This window comes from Vulpes lagopus, chromosome 5 (assembly GCF_018345385.1).
Source record: "Vulpes lagopus strain Blue_001 chromosome 5, ASM1834538v1, whole genome shotgun sequence".
NCBI classification, from domain to species: Eukaryota; Metazoa; Chordata; class Mammalia; order Carnivora; family Canidae; genus Vulpes; species Vulpes lagopus.
The window spans coordinates 14,848,380-14,869,578 of record NC_054828.1 but is presented as its reverse complement, the minus strand read 5'-3'; the positions used below and the strand labels follow the sequence as shown (position 1 = coordinate 14,869,578).

Sequence of the window (21,199 nt, the reverse complement as noted above, 5' to 3'; positions counted from 1 at the left end):
CCTGGTGTCTAATTGAGGGGGAAATGAAAAATATAAAAACCAATTAGAAAATAATCAATTTCTTTAGTTTCATTAAAGACAGTATGAAATACAACACTGCCATCATAATTTTTCCCTTCAGCTATTCCAGTATTTTTCAAGGTGTATAGGGAGGACATTAGTATTTTGGGACAACTATTTTGTGTAGAGGACTGTTAATATACATTGCAGGGTACCTGGCATATGTGCCAACAAAATGCCAGCAGCGCCCCTCCCCCCATCATTGGGATAATCACAAGGGTGCCTTCCTCCGGTTCCCAGATGCCCTCTATGTGGACAGTATCTTCCCTAGGTTAGAAACTTAGAATATTAACTTTACCTAGGATTCTCTGAACTGTCAACAGGTAGGAGGCAATGGGCTGTATGCAATCTATACAGGTAGGCGGCTCATGTATTGAGTGATTACTCCCTACCAGGCACTGTGGTAAGCACTTTATTTATATCCATTAGCTCATTTTAATCCTCACAATAATCTCATGAGGTTGTTGTTGGTTTTACAATCTGCAATTCAGAGATGAGAAGATAAGGAACTTGGTTGGAGTCTTATATAAGTGGTAGAACCAGACCTGGAGTCCTCCTCAATCTGTCTTCAGACTGTGTTCTTAACCAGTAGGCTACGCCACTTCATGTATTGTGCAAGGAGCACTTGGCTTAGAACTGAGTTTTGTGGTAGCTGTGCAACCTTGGGTAAGACACTTAATTTCTTCCAATCACTAAAAGGAAGGGTTATTCATGGGTAGGTTGAGAAGACAAAATGAGATCACTGATGTATAACTGTGGCACAGGAAGAAAGGCATTGTTATGAACTAAGATTAGGAAAAATATAAAACATAAATGTTATAGCTGATAACAAATGCTTATTTAGTGTTTCTTCTATTTTCCTTCTTTCTCCTACCTGTTCTTTGTCACACACCCTGAGTCCCACCATGGGAAGAAGATGGTGGAGGTTCACTTGACAGATCTTAGAAATCTTAGAAATATGAAAATATTTCATATATAAGGTTGATTCATATAGGTCTAATGCATTCTTTGTATTTAAGCTATGGATGTATCATTAATGAAAATCATTTCTTTGTTGCTGGGCACCTAGGTTGTTTCCAGTTATTTCTGTATTATAAACAATGCCACATTGAATATCCTCATACATGCTGTTTATGTGTATGTCTTTCTAGTAAGGATACTGAGAAGTGGGATTGGTAGGTAAAAGCGCAGGCATTTAAAAAAAAGTCCTTTTACCTTCTAAAAGAGCAGTGTCCAATAGAAACAGAATATGATCCACATACATAGTCAAAACATTTCTAGTAACCACATTTAAAAGAGGAAAAGAGGGGATCCCTGGGTGGCTCAGCGGTTTGGCGCCTGCCTTTGGCCCAGGGCGCGATCCTGAAGTCCCGGGATCGAGTCCCATGTCGGGCTCCCTGCATGGAGCCTGCTTCTCCCTCTCCCTCTGCCTGTGTCTCTGCCTCTCTCTCTCTCTCTCTCTCACTCACACATAAATAAATAAATAAACAAATCTTTTAAAAAAAAGAGGTAAAGAAACAGGTGAGAGTGATTTTCTTAATATTTTTTACTTAACCCAATATATCTATAATAGCATCATTTCAACACATAATATAAAAATTATTGATGACAATAAAAATATTTTATTTCCCTTTTTTCAAAATAAGTCTTGTGTTCACAATATGGTCTTTTTAAGTACTCATAATATGACTCAATCTGGACACTGAATTTCATCAGAAATACTTATCCTTTATTTAGATGGGATAAAATTTTCAACTGAAAAAGTACACTTCCATACTTAAATTGTTCCACACATAGTTAAAAGCTTTTCAATAACTGAATTGAGTACCCATTTTAAAATTAAAATTAATTAAAATTAAATAAGTAAAAATTCAGTCCCTTATTTGCACTAGTCCCATTTCCAGTGCTCAGTAGACACATATGACTGGTGGCTCCTGTGTGGGCAGAACAGGTTTAAAAGTACTGTACCAGTTTATTTATTCCCACTAGCAATGCATGACAATCCCTATGTTTCCTCATCTTCACCTACATTTCATAATATATGATTAACCTTCGATTTTTCTGCTGAGGCCTTATCATCACTTTAATTAAATAATTCATTTTGTAAATATATAATATCCATCACTTTTACTGGACATTAAGGACAGGGGATATCTGGGCCATTCACTACAATATCCCCTATGCCTAGAACAAGCCTTGGTACCTAGTAGGTTCTCAATAAATACTTGTTGAATGGCTGCCTTTATTAACAGCTAGAACATTCATAAGAGCTTTCCCTTGATCACCATTCTTCTCCCCACCCACTCCCAATCCCCCAGAAAACTCATGGTTTTATAGAATGTTATCCTTGATAACAGAGAAATTATTACTCCAAAGGGTTAGAGCAGCAGGGAATTATCACTGGACTGATAAAGCTTTGGGACAAATTGTGAATCACAGGTAATTCCTTATAAAATCTTGACTCTCTGCTTTACCTTTAAGATTGAAGTCAAGATGGACAAAGACATCCTCTCCCTACACTGCCTTTGGGGCAACCCCACAGAGGTTGCCAGCTGCTGTCTGAATATCTACTTTCCCTTTATCATTCCCAAACATCTCTGAATTTGATTAGGATGGCAAAGATGTCTGGTTAGAAAGTGAATTTTCCAGTCTCCCTTGCTAATAATAAGAAGTATGATCATAAGTCTAAGTTCTGTTCATTATTGTATAGGTAGAGTATTACTAGAGTGGGGCTAAAGGAAACAACTCAGTGAAGAGACTAAGCCAACTTACAAGAGCTCTCTTACGCCTTCTTGCACCTGAAATATGGATTTGATGGCTAAGCTGCAATGCCTATGGCTGAACTGCAGTGGTCAATCTTGAGGACAGAAGCCAGAACTGAGGATGGTGGGGCAGAGAAATACAAAAAGGCTGGGTTCTAATAAAATTGTGGGGCTTCCATAGGATCCCTCTGGATCCCTCTTTCTTTTTTTTTTTTTTCCTTTTTTTAAGTAGTCTCCATGCCCATTGTGAAGCCCAAAGCAGAGCTTGAACTCACAACCCTGAGATCAAGACCTCAGTAAAGATCAAGAGTTGGACGCTTAACTGACTCAGCCACCTGGGCTCCCCTCTACTCTTCCTTATGAGTCTTATTTGTGGTCCATTTCTATGACCTCTGAAATCTCAACTAAACTTCACTAAAATAAGGAAAGGCTTGATGGAGTAGATTTGTGTTTGAGACTGTGATTGAATCCTAAATCTAGCCTTCTGGGGTAGGGGTAACAATGGGATGGATACAATTTTCTCTTAGAAATCAAGGGCAGCAATGTCCACAATAGCCAAACTATGGAAGGAGCCTCGGTGTCCATTGAAAGATGAACAGATAAAGAAGATATGGTATATGTATACAATGGAATATTACTCAGCCATTAGAAATAACAAATACCCACCATTTGCTTCGACATGGATGGAACTGGAGGGTATTATGCTGAGTGAAATAAGTCAATCAGAGAAGGACAAACATTATATGGTCTCATTCATTTGGGGAATATAAAAAATAGTGAGAGGGAATAAAGGGGAAAGGAGAGAAAATAAGTGGGAAATATCAGAGAGGGAGATAGAGCATGGGAGACTCCTAACTGAGAAACGAACAAGGGATGGTGGAAAGGGAGGTGGGCAGGGGGGTGGGGGTGACTGGGTGACAGGCACTGAGGCGAGCACTTGATGGGATGAGCACTGGGTGTTATGCTATATATTGGCAAATTGAACTCCAATAAAAAAAATAGAATAGAGATGAGACAGGTCAAAGAGCCTCATGTGCGGATTTCGGAGCTTGGGGGAAATGGGTGGATCAGGCAGGCTGCACAGAGGGATGCCTGCCTCCTGGTCCCTGCTGGGGCCACTCACCTGGCTGTTGATTCCAGGGGGTGGGGTCCAGGTGGGGAAGAACATCTCTGCAGGGACTAGAACAGATGTTCATTACTTGTAAGAGTGTCTGTGTCTCTTTTACCCCAATGTTTATAGCAGCAATGTCCACAATAGCCAAAATGTGGAAAGAGCCTCCATGTCCATTGAGAGATGAATGGATAAAGAAGATGTGGTGTATATATACATTTGAATATTACTCAGCCATTAGAAATGACAAATACCCACCATTTGCTTCAATGTGGATAGAACTGGAGGGTATTATGCTGAGTGAAGTAAGTCAATTGGAGAAGGACAAACATTATATGGTCTTATTCATTTGGGGAATATAAAAAACAGTGAAAGGGATCAAAGGGGAAAGGAGAGAAAATGAGTGGGAAATATCAGTGAGGGTGACAGAACATGAGAGACTCCTAACTCTGGGAAATGAACAAGGGGTAGTGGAAGGGGAGGTGGGCAGGGGGATGGGGTGTCTAGGTGACGGGCACTGAGGGGGCACTTAATGGGATGAGCACTGGGGTCATACTATATGTTGGCAAATCAAACTTCAATTAACAAAATATACAAGAAAAAAAAAAAAGAAATCAAGGGCAGGGCAGCCTGTGTGGCTCAGCAGTTTAGCGCCGCATTCGGCCCGGGGTGTGATCCTGGAGACCCAGGATGGAGTTCTGCGTTGGGCTCCCTGCATGGAGCCTGCTTCTCCCTCTGCCTGTGTCTCTGCCTCTCTCTCTCATGAATAAATAAATAAAATCTTAAAAAAAAAAGAATTCAAGGGGCAAGGAATTATCATTTTAGAAAAGAGGCAAGGACATCGAGACTCTGGGCAGATACACCAGGTGTACACAACCAGTGTGCAGCGGGGATATGACTCGGACCCAGGTGCTCTGACCGAAATCCTACACTCTCTGTCAGCTTTATGACCCCTCTTTCTTGGGTCATTCGTCTGAGAAGCCCCTTACCAAAGGTGGGTTAACTTCTACTCTGCAGGTGCTGGTGTTACACCAAAACACATAGTGGCACATCCACAACCCTAAGATTTTAAAGATTAATTTCACTGCTAAAAATACTCTTCTACTTACTTTGAAAAATTATAGTTCACATAATCAACCTTCAGAAATTCTAGAGATTCAGAACCTTTTAGGTCTGGGATGTTTTTTTCCTTAATCATTTGCTCAATCATCTCCATTCCAGCTTGAATGCCTATGAAGGAACCAAAGAGAACATTTATTTACAACAATGGCATAACATTATTAAACGTATATGCGAGGTTTACTGAGTAAGGCAAGCTCTTGAGAGAAATTTAGAAAGCAGCAACCCTACAAAGTGGGTGCTATTGTCCCTGTTTTACAGAAGGAAAAACAGGTCCTCGGAGAGGCTAACAAAGACCCCAGGACCCCAGGGCTAATAGCACAAGAGATTCTCATTACATGGCCAAGGCTAAAGGGTACTACTACAGGGCATTATGATAGTCAAATCTGGGCAATTTGGCTTCAGAATTCTGTCTTATTAGAAAATTATTCTACATTGTCTCCTTTCCCCTAGATTCTTTTTTTATTTTTTAATTTATGATAGTCACACACACACACACACACACACACACAGAGAGAGAGAGAGAGAGAGAGGCAGAGACATAGGCAGAGGGAGAAGCAGGCTCCATGCACCGGGAGCCCAATGTGGGATTTGATCCCGGGTCTCCAGGATCACACCCTGGGCCAAAGGCAGGCGCTAAACCGCTGCGCCACCCAGGGATCCCTCCCCTAGATTCTTTAAGCTCAGCAAGTTTTGGCCTGAGGCACATGGACTGTAGGCCACTCTTAACTCTCCTGAAATTCTAGTAAAAGACTGTGAGCAGGATGTGTGTGTACATGTACCTTTGTCTCTCATTTTTCAGAGGAGAGGGTCCACATTTGCATCAGATTCTCAAAGGATCCCAGGACTCCAAAAAGGTTAGTAAGCCCTGCTTTTGTGTAATTCAGGAATAAACTCGTCTTTACAGAGTAGCACTACAGAACACATTTTTCTGAGTTCATGGAGAAAAAGAGCCCTCTTCCACATAAGGAGCTTGTGAAAAGTAACTGACATAGTGATGAAAAATGATCTTTTCATTTTAATCTTTTTGAGAAGGAAGCTTTGCCTTTGCCTCTTATTTTGTAGCTTAAGCTCATTTTTACTTAGGCTATCTTTGTGGAGATGGAGAGTAGATCTTATCCTCTATAATACCATGAATAATGTTGTAATATAGGGCTGCAGGGATAGAATGTAAAGGATATAAAGATGGAACCAAAGGCACTATCAGACAGGTTAGTTTCAAATCCTAACACTGTTATGATTTAATAATAATTGTGTGCTCATGTATGCCAGACTGTTTACACTCTACACATATTCTATCCTTTGATCTTAGAGCAACCCAATGACATAGGTATTATTATCCCTATTTAACATAGGAGGCAGTTGAGGATTAGACAGGTTCACTGGCTTGCCCAAGAGCTCACAACTACTGCACATCATTATTGAGGCTTTGAGGAGGAATGGGGTGCAGAGAACAGAGCACAGGTCTTGAAATCAGGCAGGGCGGACCTTAGCTCTGATCTTGCATCACCCCCTTACTGCTGTATGACATGGCAAATTCAGTTCAGCGCTTCTGAGACTCAGATTCCTCCTCTGCAAAATGACTATCCTTTCTTTGTAGGGTGGTTGTGGGAATTAAATCAACCCAGAGCCTGTAAGGCACATATCAAAGAGCTTGGCCATGGTAGATGCTCAATCAAGGCATGGTTCTGACTTTATTTTTTTATAATAAATTTATTTTTTATTGGTTTTCAATTTGCCAACATACAGAATAACACCCAGTGCTCATCCCGTCAAGTGCCCCCCTCAGTGCCCGTCACCCATTCATCCCCACCCCCCGCCCTCCTCCCCTTCTACCACCCCTAGTTCATTTCCCAGAGTTAGGAGTCTTTCTGTTCTGTCTCCCTTTCTGACATTTCCCACACATTTCCTCTCCCTGGTTCTGACTTTAAAGCCTGTTCTTCCCCATCAACCCATGTCATATCTCTACAGATGATCCCATTTGGTCCTCACATCACTACAGGGGGGCAACATTACTATCATTCCCCTCACCTCATTTTCCAGATGAGAAAATCTACTGGCCCAACCCTACATATTGAGGAAAGGGACAGGACTGAAATTCATACCCAAATGAACTGATTAGATCTGTTCTTTTAATTGCTCTGATCTGGAGGGTAAAATAAGCTATTCTCACAACTTTAATACTTTTATGAGATAGTTCTGATATGTATTTCTGTGTATATAAGTGTTATTAATATAGTAACAAGATACACACACATACACACATGAATATATGTATACACATGGATACACACATGCATTCCTGGTATGTATTTCTCATTATAGCCAGCTCATATTACAATTGTGCAAGATGGATCGATTTTAGATTTCCTGTGCTAGATGAGGTGCTGCGGGAGTTGCCCAAAACTCAGTCTTTCCTTCCTCCACCCTTTCCTTCTTCCCTCTATCCTTCCTGTATTTCTTTTTTGGTGTAGTGGTGTAGTGGGTGTAGTGGTGTAGTGGGTGAGGCATTTCCTGGTCACACTTGGGTATATTCGCAGTACTCACGTTGATTGCTTTAGTTAAGAAAGCGTCAGTGACTCTATCTGCCTGCATTCAGCTAAACTTGGGCCAAGATTTACAGGAGAAAACTGGGCCTATACACTTTGAATTCTCAGTTCCTTTCCCATATACAATCTGCCCTCATCCTAGCTCTGCTCAACATGCTTCTCTTCCTGTTTATAAATACCTCCAAAAGGGTTTTTCTTAATCTTTCAGTGTCTCAGGCTCCTTTTAGCATCTAATGAATGTATTGAGCCTCTCTCAAGAAAAATGCATGATCATAATCTACATTAAATCTGGCACACAATTTTAGGTGACCCTAAGTTCCTTTTGGAACCAAGCCCTTTCTGAAGGTCTACGGTGTTACTTTTACTCTCATATCTCCTCCCCTCTACCCTGTGATGTATCCTCCTTTAGAGCAGGGGTGTTCATTGTATGTATATGAGAGGGTACAGGTGGCAGGGGGGTGGGGAGAGAAGGCACATCTGTGGCTGGGTTTCGATAGGCCTGGTTTGGACAGGTTGATTGTTTTTCAGACACCACTTCTTTCCCAGCTATCTTAGCAGACTCTGCAAAAGGGGCTGGATCATCCCATAGTAGAGCTTGCCTTGGTCATGAGATTATCCAAAATGAGCTTGGATCACAAACTCCACCTGGGGGGCTGTAATTTGGCTTTTGGAAGCACTCGACTCACCATAGTCCAGAGCCCGCTGAGTAACCCTGGCCTTGATTCCAGGGTAAATGGTCTGCGTGGATGAGATGCAGAGATTCCACAGGAAGAAACATCCCCAGAGGACTTGGACTGCCTTTGTACACATCTGCAATTAACCAACATTTATGGTTCCTTTATTATTTTTTACTTTCATTGGTCAATTCCATCTAGCTTTTCTATGATTTCTTGTTTCACTGCTTACTTCCAGAACTCATTCTATCCACCCATCCATCCATATATCCATCCATCCATCCAGTAATCACTTATTGAACACACCAGAATATGTGCTAGGTGCTGAGGATGCAAGATGACCTATGTGAGCCCTTGACTTCTGCTTCTCACAGACTAGTGGGTGAGTCAGACACACACAGATGATTATGACTCGTACAATACAATACAATGTAATGCAACACAAGAGCCTTACTGTAAATGTAACAATTGTGATATGCCTTGGGAAGGATAAGGGGGTGGGGATGCAGGAATTTTGACAGTTTTAGAACACAAGTCAGTAGTTTAGGCAGGTGGCCTCAGAGAATGTGGGATGATGTGCTTAAAGATCCTTAATGACTCCTGTTTGCCCACAGGACAGGGTTTAAGCTCAAAGCCCAGCTGGAAGGCCCTGCCCTGCTCTACACTTCTACCTCCTCACGGACTTCCTTCCTTAACACACATGCCTGGCTCACCTCAGAATCTAGTACAATGTCTGGCACACAGTAGATATACACACAAAAAATCTCAACTCCAAAGGGAGGGATTATATCTTTTTTGCTGTTATATTGCTAGTGCTTGGAATATATTAAATATTCAATGTATATGTATTTAATTAATGGACGCAATGAATTAATGCCAAGTCATTTTCTTTTATTTTTCTTTTTTTAGCTAGGCTCCATACTCAGCATGCAGCCCAATGTGGGGCCTGAATTCATGTCTCTGAGATTGAGACCCGAGCTGAGATTATGAGTCAGATACTTAACTGACTGAGCTCCCCAGGTAGCCCCCAGCCCATTTTCTTGATGAATGAAGCACAGTTACAAATAGCAACACTGACATGGGTTTCTTTTAATGACAGCTGAGGTGAGTGATACGTTCACTGCCTTGTTTCTAGTTCTGGCAGTTTACAATCTTGGTGAGCTACCCTTGCTGCGTTCATATGTGCTAAAGATTGACAGGTGACAGATACCCACTGAGTTAATATACAAAATTGAGACAAATCAGGGAAGCATCTGTGGGGGTGGTCAAGGAAGAGGAAGTTTTGGGAGCCATGCAAAGGGAGGGGTCAGGCCAGGTGTGGCAGGGAAGGATTCAAAGAAGGGCTGGGATTCAGGAGCAGTCTGGATAAAGGAAAAAATCATTGCAAGAGGTGTGTGTGGGGCGGGGGGGAGGGGGTTGTTTGGCCAAGAAAAGAAAAAGGTTTGATAAAGGAAGTGTGTGGGCTTTATGGATAAGGCCATAGAGGTGGGAATGGAACGATGTAGACAAAGGGGGTGTTCCAGAGAATTTATTTGAGAGGAATAGAACAGTCTGACCAGAGAGAGGAGTATCTATGCAGGGCTGTTGCTAGCCTAACTTGGCCTTTAGTATGGAATGGGAAAAGGTGCCCTTTGGAGATATACCAGCTTTCTGGTACAAAATAGGGCAAGCAGAAAATGTTCTAGTGTGTTCAGTGTGCCCAACTTGTAGGGAGAGCAAGGGCTGCCCTACACACCCTTGAGCTAGCATTTTTAAATTTTTAGATTTGATTTATTTATTTTGTGTGTGTGTGTGTGTGTGAGAGAGAGAGAGAGAGAGAGAGAGAGAGAGAGAGAGAGAGTGTAAGAGCCTGACATGGGGCTTGATTCCATGACCCCGAGATCATGACCTGAACTGAATCCAAGAGTCAGACATTTAACCAACTGAACCACCTAGGCGCCCATGGGCTGGTATTTTGTCTAATGAACACATTGCCCAATTTACATAGGGGACCTATGTTCAGATTAGTGAACGTTCATGTGGGTGTTTTGCTGGAGACCCATGAGGTTGAGAATTGGGGTCTTGACCTGTTCTGTGATGCATACGTCCACCTTCAGGTGTGAGGCTCAGTCAACTTGCTTACATTTGTCATCTGACCTCCCAGGACACCTCTGTCCAGACAAATTGGACTTCTGGTCCCTAAACACTCACCATGTTTCCTGCATAATGCCTGTGCTTATGCTGTTCATCTTTACCTAGGCCTGTGGAAACTCTGTACATCCTTAAGGTCCATTTTAAATACAGCCTTCTCTCTGAAGCCATTTCTGACTTCCCTAAGCTTATCTAATTTCCTTCTGAAACTTTGGTCAAAATATATATTTATTCATGTGTGTATATTTATTTTCTCATGTGCTGTCTCCTCTATGAGAATATAAGTGCCATGAGGGTAGAGACCTCATTTGGTTTGGAGGTCCTAGAGCCTGGCTTAGTGTCTCAGGTATAGAGCAATTGATAAGTAATGGTAGAATGAATCAACAACAACAACAAAAGAATGAATCAGGGAATCACAAATGAAGGAAGAACCATACCTTGCTCTGCACTATATTACAGTTCTTTGCAGAGGTGACTAACAAAGCATTTGTATTCTAGTGGAATACACTTTCCCATTATTTTTTTTTTCACTTTCCCATTAGAACAGATATCGGCCACAGGTCAGGAGCAGGGTTAGGGAGGTTAGGTACCAGATCATGGGGAGGGGAGAGGTCTTGAGAGGACTGGCTAGTGTGGCTGGGGTACTGGGAATGGGATGGGGGACTCTGAGTAGTGACTATTTAGAAAGAGGCATTTCAATACCTTAACAGTGCTATGGCCTTAGCATTCAGTGTGATGTTTCAGCACTACAGAATTGGTTTGGGTTATGCTGGACAATGCACAGAAAGAACCTGAGCAGTCATGCTGGGGGCAGGGCTATGGAGGGGTGACTTGGAGATGGTCAGGTGCAGAGGACACCAAGGGAAGCCTAGAGTCATGACAATAAGAGCCACAGGGGAAGACTTGTGTAGGAGACCTGTCTCTGGTCAGGCAGCAAGTGATCTGAGGGTTGGTGGAAATGTGAGGAGTGGGACAAGCAAGCGAGACGCAGGGTGATGTTAACACCTTATACTTAATTAGAATGGATGCAAGAGCTAGGTCTAGTTGCCATCTGTGCTAGGCCCACCTTGATTCTGGGGTGGCAGGGGTGGTGGTGGTGGTCAAGGGGTCTTGGAGAGGAGGATAGGCCGAGATGGATGAAACTATGGGAGTGAGAGCAACACTCCTGGGGCTGTTCACCAACTGGTATAAAAGTATGTCCACATTTTAACAAATGGTGAGGCCATACTGATGTGTAGTCACACTGACACTGCCTTGGGCAAAGAACTGTAAATGGATGTGTCATGCCAAGGCAGGCACGAGAGGGATTTTTTTAAAAGTGGAAAACATTTTCATAGCAGTAGAAAGTAAAGGGAAAAAAAGGTAGACCAAAAATCTGTATGTATTAGACTGTATCCAAATTAAGGTTGAAATAATCTCTCTGCCCGGCATGTAGTAGGGCTTCAATAAATATTTGCTAACTGACCAACTGACTGGCTTACAAGATTCTGGTTAACAAAGAAAGGTTCTAGAAAAGTGTGGGGAAAAATGAGAAAACCAAACCATCATATAAATAACTCTCCATTTCTACAGTTAAAAAGCACAATAAACTAAAGCAGAGCTATTATTTGTTAATGGAATAAAAACTAAAATAATGAATTTGGTTTTTTTTTTAACCATTTACAAAACTCACAACAATTTTTGGAGGTTCATGTTACTATTATCCTACCTCCATCTTAAGCATGTGGACACAGAGACTTGGAGAGTCTGAATGACCCAAGACCACATAGTAAGTGAGGCACTTGGGAACCACACCTTTTTCTTCTGACTCCCTATTCTAGTGTTTATGAATTTTATTACTTGGTAAGTGTTGGATTTTTCATTTTCATCTTGGAACTTTAGGAGATGCTTGATGCCATCTTCTATGTGGAAAAAATCATTAAGCATCTGGAGATTTTCAAGCATTAAAGTGCAAATCCTTTCATATTTTCTTGGGCACAAATGGAGTTTTAAATGCCTTTCCAGCTCCAAAAATTCTATTTTCTCTTCACTGGGTAAAGGAAGTCTCTGAAATGGTCTACTTTGACAGAGATTGAGGAACTCAAAATTGCACATAGAAAAACATATATTTTTTAGAAATTTTATGAATGAATGAAATTACTGAGCTATAAAAGGATTGTATGTAACTTTCAGGTGAAGTGTTTGTTAGGATGATAATTTATGGGCAGAGGAGGGAAGGAACCTTGTCAAGCAAGGAGATGAGTCCTAAAAGGTTAAGTAATTTGGCTGACAAGTAAGGGCAGGATGAGTTGCCTACTAAAGGAAGGGATCCAAGATGACTTAAAAACCCTGCCGACAAGTCACCTATTTTGTTGTTTAAGGAATTGTTTCTTTCCAAGATTCAAAACCTCAAAAGTCATTACATTTCCATACCAATAAATGGACAGAATAACACTTCTAAACTAGATGGCCCTACCATAGCAACGTTTTTCTAGATATGTCTCCTGAGGCAAGGGAAACAAAAGCAAAAATAAATGATTGGGACTTCATCAAAATAAAAAGCTTCTGCAACGTGAAGGAAACAATCAACAAAACTAAAAGACAGCGTATGGAATAGGAGAAGATATTCGCAAATTACATATGCAATAAAGGGTTAGTATCCAAAATAATTAAGGAGCTTATATACTCAGCACCCCAAAATTTTACAGTAATCTGATTCAAAAATAGGTAGAAGACATGAACAGACATTTCTCCAAAGAAGACAATCTCCAGATGCCCAACAGACACATGAAAAGATGCTCAACATCACTTATCATGAAGGAATTACAAATCAAAAGTACAGTGAGATATCACCTCCCACCTGTCATAATGGCTAAAATCAACAGTACAAGAAACAATGAGTGTTGGCAAGGGATGTGGAGAAAAAGGAACCCTCCTATACTATTAGTGGGAATACAAACTGGTGCAGCCACTGTGGAAAACAGTATGGAGTTCCACAAATAGTTAAAAATAGAATTGCCATATGATTCAGTAATTGCACTACTGAGTATTTACCCCCAAAATACAAAATGTTAATTCAAAGCGATATGAATCCCTTTGTTTCACCCCTATGTTTCACCCCTATGTTTATAGCAGCATTATTTAAAATGGCCAAATTATAGAAGCAGCCGAGTATCCATTGAGAGATGAATGGATAAAGAAGGTGTGGTACATACACACAAACACACACACACACACACACACACACACACATGCACTCAATGGAATTTGATTTGGCCATAGAAAATAACAAAATCTTGCCATCTGCAACAACATGGATGGAATTGGACAGTATAATACTAAATGAAATAAGTCAGAGGAGAAAAAATACCATATGATTTCACTCATATATGGAATTAAACAAAGCAAATAAGCAAAGGAAAAAAAGAGAGACGAATCAAGAAACAGACTCTTAACTATAGAGAACAAATTAATGGTTAGCAGAGAGGGGGAGGGGATGAGTGAAACAGGTGATGGGGACTCAGGAGTGCACTTGTTGGGATGAGCACCAGGTGTTGTATGAAAGTGTTGAATCACTATATTGTACATTGAAACTAATATTACATTGTATGTTAACTAACCTGAATTAAAATAAAAATGAAACAAATAAAGACATAAATATATTAGGTGGCCCTTGCCGTTCTGATGACCAGAAACAAGAAAACTCTAGAGCAGCTTAGAAAATTCCTGAGACAGGTCGACTTACCATTGGTATTTACTGAGGGGAGCTTTACAGGCTTTGGAAAAATCAGTTAAAGGAGATGATGGATGAAATGCAGCCTTTAAAACGGGATCAAAGGTTGGAAAAATTAAGTCCAATTGGTTTAAGGAAGCCTAAACTGTCAGAATATTCCAACCTAATGGTTAAAACAAAATGTGTATAAGACATCTAAATCAATAGGTATAGGATACGAGGAGAACTGGAGGCTATTTCAAGGAATTCAGCTCTCACATCTGATTTTTACCAAGATCTCAAGTGACAAGGGCATTGAAAATTTACACCTAGCCTTTCCCAAACTCCTTACTTAACACAAACAGGTTAAACAAGTGGGAGGGCCTTAGCTCTGGCAGGATGTAGGTCACTGATGTGGTGGTTTAAGACCTGGGTCCCAGAACACAGACATCACAGCAGCCCCTTCTTCCTAAATCCACACTGGTTCAAGTTAGAGACAAGTTAGAATTTTCTTCCATTGAGCTGGGTTCCCCCCTGAAATGAAGGCAAAAATAAGTCCAGAAGATTGAGTGACTGTCTTAACATTGCTGAATGAGGCAAATGTCAATCTGTCGTTCACACCAACTCTCTTTTCTTAGACCTGCTCATAGCCTTCTGGGTCGGCCTAAGTGACATAAAAGACAAAACAGAAAAACCTAGGCAGACAATGACTCAAGCCACATGACAGCGAACTGACCAGGACATCGCCAGTGGAGAGGGTAATCCCCGCTGGGAGATTGTGCGCTGGCAGAGATCTGAAGTTTGCTCACGATTCTTACCTCAAGCCGAGGAAGCATCCAAAGCTGGGGAGTACCTTCGATTCCTTCTGCCTTTGAAACTATGTGTTCCCCACTTGAGCCTTGAACCCAGCTGCTGAAAAGACAAGATAATTAAGTCTGAATCATCTACAGGTGGATTTTTTAAAATGCCTCTTTCAAAATGTGATACATAATTGCTACACTTCAATTGCCCAATAGCATGAATGAACACTACAGTCTCTACCTAGATGAGCAGACAATGCCACCCATGCAATGATTACTCCCTGTAATACACACACACACACACACACACACACGCACACACACACACACAACTATTATGACTACATTACCAGAATGATTAAGTCATGACTTTCAATGTACTGAAAAAGGTGTCAAATTGCATTGAATTGGAAGAGGAAGAATTTTCCTTTCTGGGATAATAAGCCAGTTTCTCCTGCTCAGGGTACCTAAAGTGGATGGCTCCACCACTTTCCAGAATACCTTTTGTACTTTTGGTGGATCAGATTCAGTCTGAAAGTATGAGGGTTGATAACCAGGCTGACCTAGTTACCGCCTTTATCTTTCAGGGTAGGAGCACAGATGGGATCTCTAAGTGTTTGTTCCCTTTCGGGGTTGTTAGTGCTTTCCGCTCCCAGCATTTCTTTGAGGTTAAGTTGGGTGGGTGCCTGGACTCCTATGTGACTTCACATCGGTAGGTTCTAAACCCTATCTGCCTTCCCATCCCCCATGCTTCAGTCATTGCATTTTACATGGCCAGGGATCTGATTGCATGAAGTATCTAAGATCTTATTTATAATCTTCTGGGTAAGATAGGACAACCAACTTCCTTGGTTTTCTCAGGATGCAGGATTTTCAGTACTAGAACCAGAACAGGGACGCCTGGGTGGCTCAGCTATTGAGTGTCTGCCTTTGGCTCAGGTCGTGATCTGGGGGTCCTGGGATCCCACATCGGGCTCCCTGCATGAAGCCTGATTCTCTCTCTGCCTGTCTCTGCCTCTCTCTCTCTGTGTCTCTCATGAATAAATAAATAAATAAATAAATAAATAATCTTAAAAAAAAATAAAACCAGAACAGTCCTGGGGAAACCCAGGATATTGGTAACCTTAAAATGAATAGTAGGCATGTTACTTGGCATTGTCTAACTCCTGACAGCTTTTCAGGTTTCTCACCTAGGGTACCTCCAGTTATGCTTATCCATTTAACTTGTATTTCCTTAGGACAAAACGTGGATAAAAATAGTATCTACCTTGATACGTTCTGGTGAAAAAAAAATGTTGGTAACCATCAGTCTGTTTGGGCTGCTATAGCATATAAACAACAGAAATTTACTGCTCACAGTTCTGGAGGCTGGGAAGTCCAAGATTAAGGAGCCAGCATGATCACGTCTCCCTGGTTCATAGCCAGCGCCTTCTGGCTGTGTCCTCACACAGTGGAGGGAGCCAGGGATCTCTCTGGAGCCTCTTTTATATGGCATTAGTCCCATTTATGAGGGCTCCACCTTCATAACTTGAGCACCTCATAAAGGACCCACCTACAGATACTATCACCTTTGGGGATTAGGATTTCAACATATGAATTTTGGAGGGACACAAACATCCAGATTATAAGAATAATCTGTAAGAATTTGTTCTTAAAACTGAGAAATGCTATAAAATTTTATTCATTAGTATGTGGCCTTATCAATGGTGATACAAGGCTGAACATTCTCTCCTTGTAGAATCACTGTCAATCATCACAGATCCTACACATTCAATCCATAAATATTGGGCACGTATTATGTGCAAGGACCTCTTCAGTAAAAACGATAGGATCCCCATGCAGGTGAAGTTCATTAAACAAAGATATAAAACAAACAAGCAAACAGCAAAATAAATAAAAATGTATAGATTGTGACACATGCTATTAAGGAAATAAGGGAATGTATTGGTGTGGTGGTCTTGTAATTGGCAGAGTGCTGTCACTGTAGGAGGCATGCTCGCTTTGTGGGATGGTCCAGGAAGTCTTCTCTGAGGAGGTCGATTTGAGCTGAAATCTGAGCTCTGAAGGGAGTGGGAGGAGAGAACAACAAAGGTGGACAGTATGCCTGTACTGCATGAAGGATAGAAATACTGGTATTAAGCACCTAAAAGGTGTCAGGTGGGTAGTTGAAGTTCTGGGGAAAGTTTGGCCAGAAATATGAATTTCTAAGTCATCATTCTGGAGGTGAAATGAAAGGCCAGCAGTGGACAGGTACATGTGAGGCAGTTTCCCACAGTGCAGGTACTACGGAGGGTTGTGGGATAATCTCAGGTGCTTGACAGATAAATACTTGAAACTGTATTATTATTGTTTTTAGTGTGTGAGGAACAAGAATACACAACCAGACATGGAAGAAGAGGCATGACATCATAGATCACAAGGCAAAAATTTATAAAATACCTTAAATATTTCTGTCCCTTCCTCAGAATCTTCCCTGGGTGGCAGTACCAGTTTCTCCCCCCCCCCCCCCCCCGGTCCTAGGTTTTCCCTCTATCTGTCCTGCCCAGAGTGGCTGCTTGGCCCCATCTTCTTCCCCTGCTCCCCTACTACCCAACTGCCTCATTCCTTTTCCCTGTCAGTAAGATCCCTGTCCTGCTCAGCCCCCTATTTGCCTCTCCTATCTATTAAGCAGCTGCATAGGATCTGCTAGAGTTACAGGGAAGCTGAACATTATAACACAGTAGTATTTTTCTGATGCAAATATTAACTCTTCCTTTTGTCCTGGAAAATCTGAAAGCCTTGGTGGAAACCTGAATCATTGTTGTTCATTCTGGGGCATCTGGCACAGGATTTGAGGGGAGTTCTCAGGAAGTGTGGCCTGAAGATAGTAAATTGGGGCTCTCACCTCACAGGGACTTGCCCTGCCCACCCCACTGGGGACCCTGAGCAATTTACTCCAATCCTCGGTCTCAGTCATCCTCTGTAAAAGTGGAGATCACACTTACTTTTCAGAGTCAAAGAGAGTTAAACTGAATGAACTAGTACATGGTTTTTCATACAATATTAATGAGATGCATTATTATGTTTCTCTATTTTTATTTTAAACATACAAAGTTTAGTTTCCATGGTATATATTTTTTCATTTACCCTCTATTTGGAAATTTATAAGTTTTTCCTTTACCTGGCTTCTCTTTAAAAAAAATGGACACACAGTTTTTAAAAAATAGTATTTTTTTAGAGAGGGAGAGAGAGAGAGAATCAAGAAGACTCTGTGCCGAGTGTGGAACCTGACTTGGGGCTCAATCTCACGACCCTGAGATTATGACCTGAGCTGAAATCAAGAGTCAGGCACTTAACTGACTGAGCCACCCAGGTGCCCCTAAATAATTCTACATAGAGTTTAAGAAGTAGGCTGACTTATATAGAGAAGGAAAATAAATAATGGTGCGGCTCAGGCAAGACATGGAATAATTCTAGAAAAAGAGGCTCAAATAATTTGAGTTTAGGAAACAAAGATAGCAGAAGAGAGGGCAGCTAGTTTGTTTTTGTTTAGAAGGGGCCTGAGAAGTAGGCTCCTTAGCCTCCCTTCTACTCAGGGAGTGGCTTTCAGGCGAATTTGCTGAATTCATTATCACAACAAAATCAAGTAGCACTATGTCTAGTTTCACTATTTATTTTAATTTTTCAGATTTAACTGAAAATTTGCTGGGAACTCTTGCTTATCCAGCCTACCCACGATGGCAATCTAAAGGCAAGATTAATTATTTCACTTACTAATGGCTGACAGCATGTTAGTCTCTGCAGATCAAGGGACACCTTTAATTAAAACTCCAAAGAAACATCATAATTAACTAGGTAGAATGATTGTTCATTAAAGAAAGATTTCAAGGTGCAGTGTTGAGGAACTGAGTGTCCTACTGCTTGGTTTCTAGACTTGTCTGGGCTATTCTCATATAGAAAAAAGCTATCTGAATACCAGGCTTTTTTTTTTTTTTTAGCTGAAGATAAATTTTATTAATCTTTGCAGGAGAGTAAAGTGACAGGGGAGAGGGATCATCTGTATATGGGGGGGGGGTGTGAACCAACATTTTGTGTTGGTGAGATCTGGTTAAAGGGACACCCTGAAGAGGGAATAAGAAGTAGGAAAAAAATAAGAGCTAACATTTTTTGTTATGCTTCGGGCACCAGCCATATATTACCTTGCTAAATACCCATCAAGACTGTATGAGGTAAAAAAAAAAAAAAAAAGACTGTATGAGGTACTAGTATTATCTCAATTTTATAGGTGAGGAAACCAAGAGGTTAAGTATATGCCTAAGCTTAGGTGGAAGAGCCAGGACTCAGGAGCCAGGTGTCTTGCTTTCCAGAGTCTGTGTTCTTAACCACAATGCCAAACTGCTCTTCAAGAAGGTCACTATAGAGAAACCCACAGCCCAGGGGACGCGGAAGATGAGGAGAGAGAAGGATGCTGTTGCTAGGCAATACATCTGCTTTTTCCAAGCTGCCAACTGAATCTGTGAGAGTGACACAGATATATGTGTTTGTTTGAAGTTGCTAGCTTAGTCCTGAATGGAGGAAGCGGTCTGGAATTTGTGTGGCTCTCGAGAGAGATCAGTAACCCTACTGTTCACTCTGGACAGGCTCAGGAGACATCTGGCAGAGTCATCCTATCACCCGGCAGCATCTCCCCCTCTCTTCCCAGCTCTGTCCCAGGCCACCCTCTCTTGATGCCTGTGATGACTAACTCAGACCATGGCTCTCCCACTAGTCACATTCTGGAATGGTTTATAGTAAGGAAGTATAGTAAGAAAATATAGTATAGGAAGTCCACTTCTTTCTGGTTTTGAAAAATAAACAAACCCACTTACCTCACTTATCAGTTGTCTAAAAGGGAGTTACATTTTATTATTTGCAGTTCAAAGTGAATTTAAATTCATGTTAAATTTGATATGAACATATGTCTTTATGAGACATATTGTGGAACCAACCAGACAAGACAGTGTGATATAACTCTGAAATGTCTGAGAACCACCACTGTGAGCCCAGTTCAGACAGACAAGGATTTCTCTACCTCAATGCTTATTGACATTTTGGGCCATAAATCTTTGATGTGGAGGCTGTCTTATTATGCATTGTAGGCCCCTGGCCTCTACCCTGATGTTATTAGCACCACTTCCTCCTGCCCTAGTTGTGACAAAAATGTCTCCAGACTATGGCTAATGTCCTTGGACAGGCCTTGATTAGAATCAAGAAAATAAAGTATATTAAAGTATTCTATCTAGCCCTTGCTATAGAAAATGGCACACCTCTGGGGGTGGGGTGTATGTCAGATTCTAATATTCCTAATAATATTCTTCTTAATTTTCAAATACATATTTGAATACATTCTCCTGGTCATCGATTCAAATACTGAGGCTTATGTATCAAGATGTGAAAATCCTTGATGTTCCTCCCACCCCTTATCCCTGTCTTCTGTATACCTCCCTCTAGTTTGCTTTCCAAGAATATTTTTAAAATATTATTTATTTATTCATGAGAGACACAGATAAAGAGGCAGAGACATAGGCAGAGGGAGAAGCAGGCTTCCTGCAGGAAGCCAGATGTGGGACTCGATCCCAGGACCCTGGGATCATGCCTTAAGCTGAAGGTAGATGCTCAATCACTGTGCCACCCAGGCGTCCCTCCAAGAATATTTTTATTTCTTTCTTTCAATAGATTCCAGATATCTTCATTTGGTCCTTGGATAGGGTTTTAATCATTTCAACAACTTCTGAACATCCTTTTCCAACCTGCATGATTCTAATTTCATTCCACAATACTTTTTAAGATCCATTTCAATTTCTCATCAAGCACAGCAGCTACCTCATAGTGTTTTATAAGTGTTGAGAAAACCCAAAACAACATAGTAAGACCACATGGTATAGACCAGTGGTTCCCAAAGTGTGGTTTCACAGTAGCATCACCTGGAAATCACTAGAAATGCAAATCCTCAAGCCCTTCTCCAGACCTGCTAAATCAGAAACTCTGTGTAAATTAAAGCTCACGATTCAGGAAAATGGATTTGACTTAAGTAAACACTCAGACTAAGGCCGATATGGCTCTCTCTGGTAGAGACAGAATGAAAACCTTACTTTCCAAACACATATATCAAGAATTCAGATATAAACATGGATATCTTTCTTTTTTTAAACATGGATATCTTAATGCCATTTAAAAATTTTGCTTAACCAGTCCTAACTTGGGGGTGGGGATTGAACTTTGTGAAGATGGATTATATTTCCCCTTCAGAAACACATAACCTAAGACTGGAGAAAGCCTGTTGTG

At 41.1% G+C, this 21,199-nt stretch overlaps 1 protein-coding gene across 3 annotated transcripts in view; it reads right to left on the bottom strand.

Annotated features, from left to right (window-relative positions):
• BPIFC (BPI fold containing family C) overlaps positions 1-21,199 on the bottom strand; it is a 60,956-nt gene that overhangs the window by 28,869 nt on the left and 10,888 nt on the right. For 2 of the 3 annotated variants that reach the window (XM_041755599.1, XM_041755600.1), the window contains exons 2-4: positions 14,915-15,008; positions 8,288-8,411; positions 5,043-5,163 (exon numbers count right to left, since the gene is read on the bottom strand). In XM_041755599.1, coding sequence (XP_041611533.1) covers positions 5,043-5,163; positions 8,288-8,411; positions 14,915-14,932 — 263 coding nt within the window. In that variant the 5' untranslated portion in view covers positions 14,933-15,008. The remainder of the gene's footprint in view (positions 1-5,042; positions 5,164-8,287; positions 8,412-14,914; positions 15,009-21,199) is intronic. The other variant, XM_041755601.1, reaches the window with a different exon arrangement.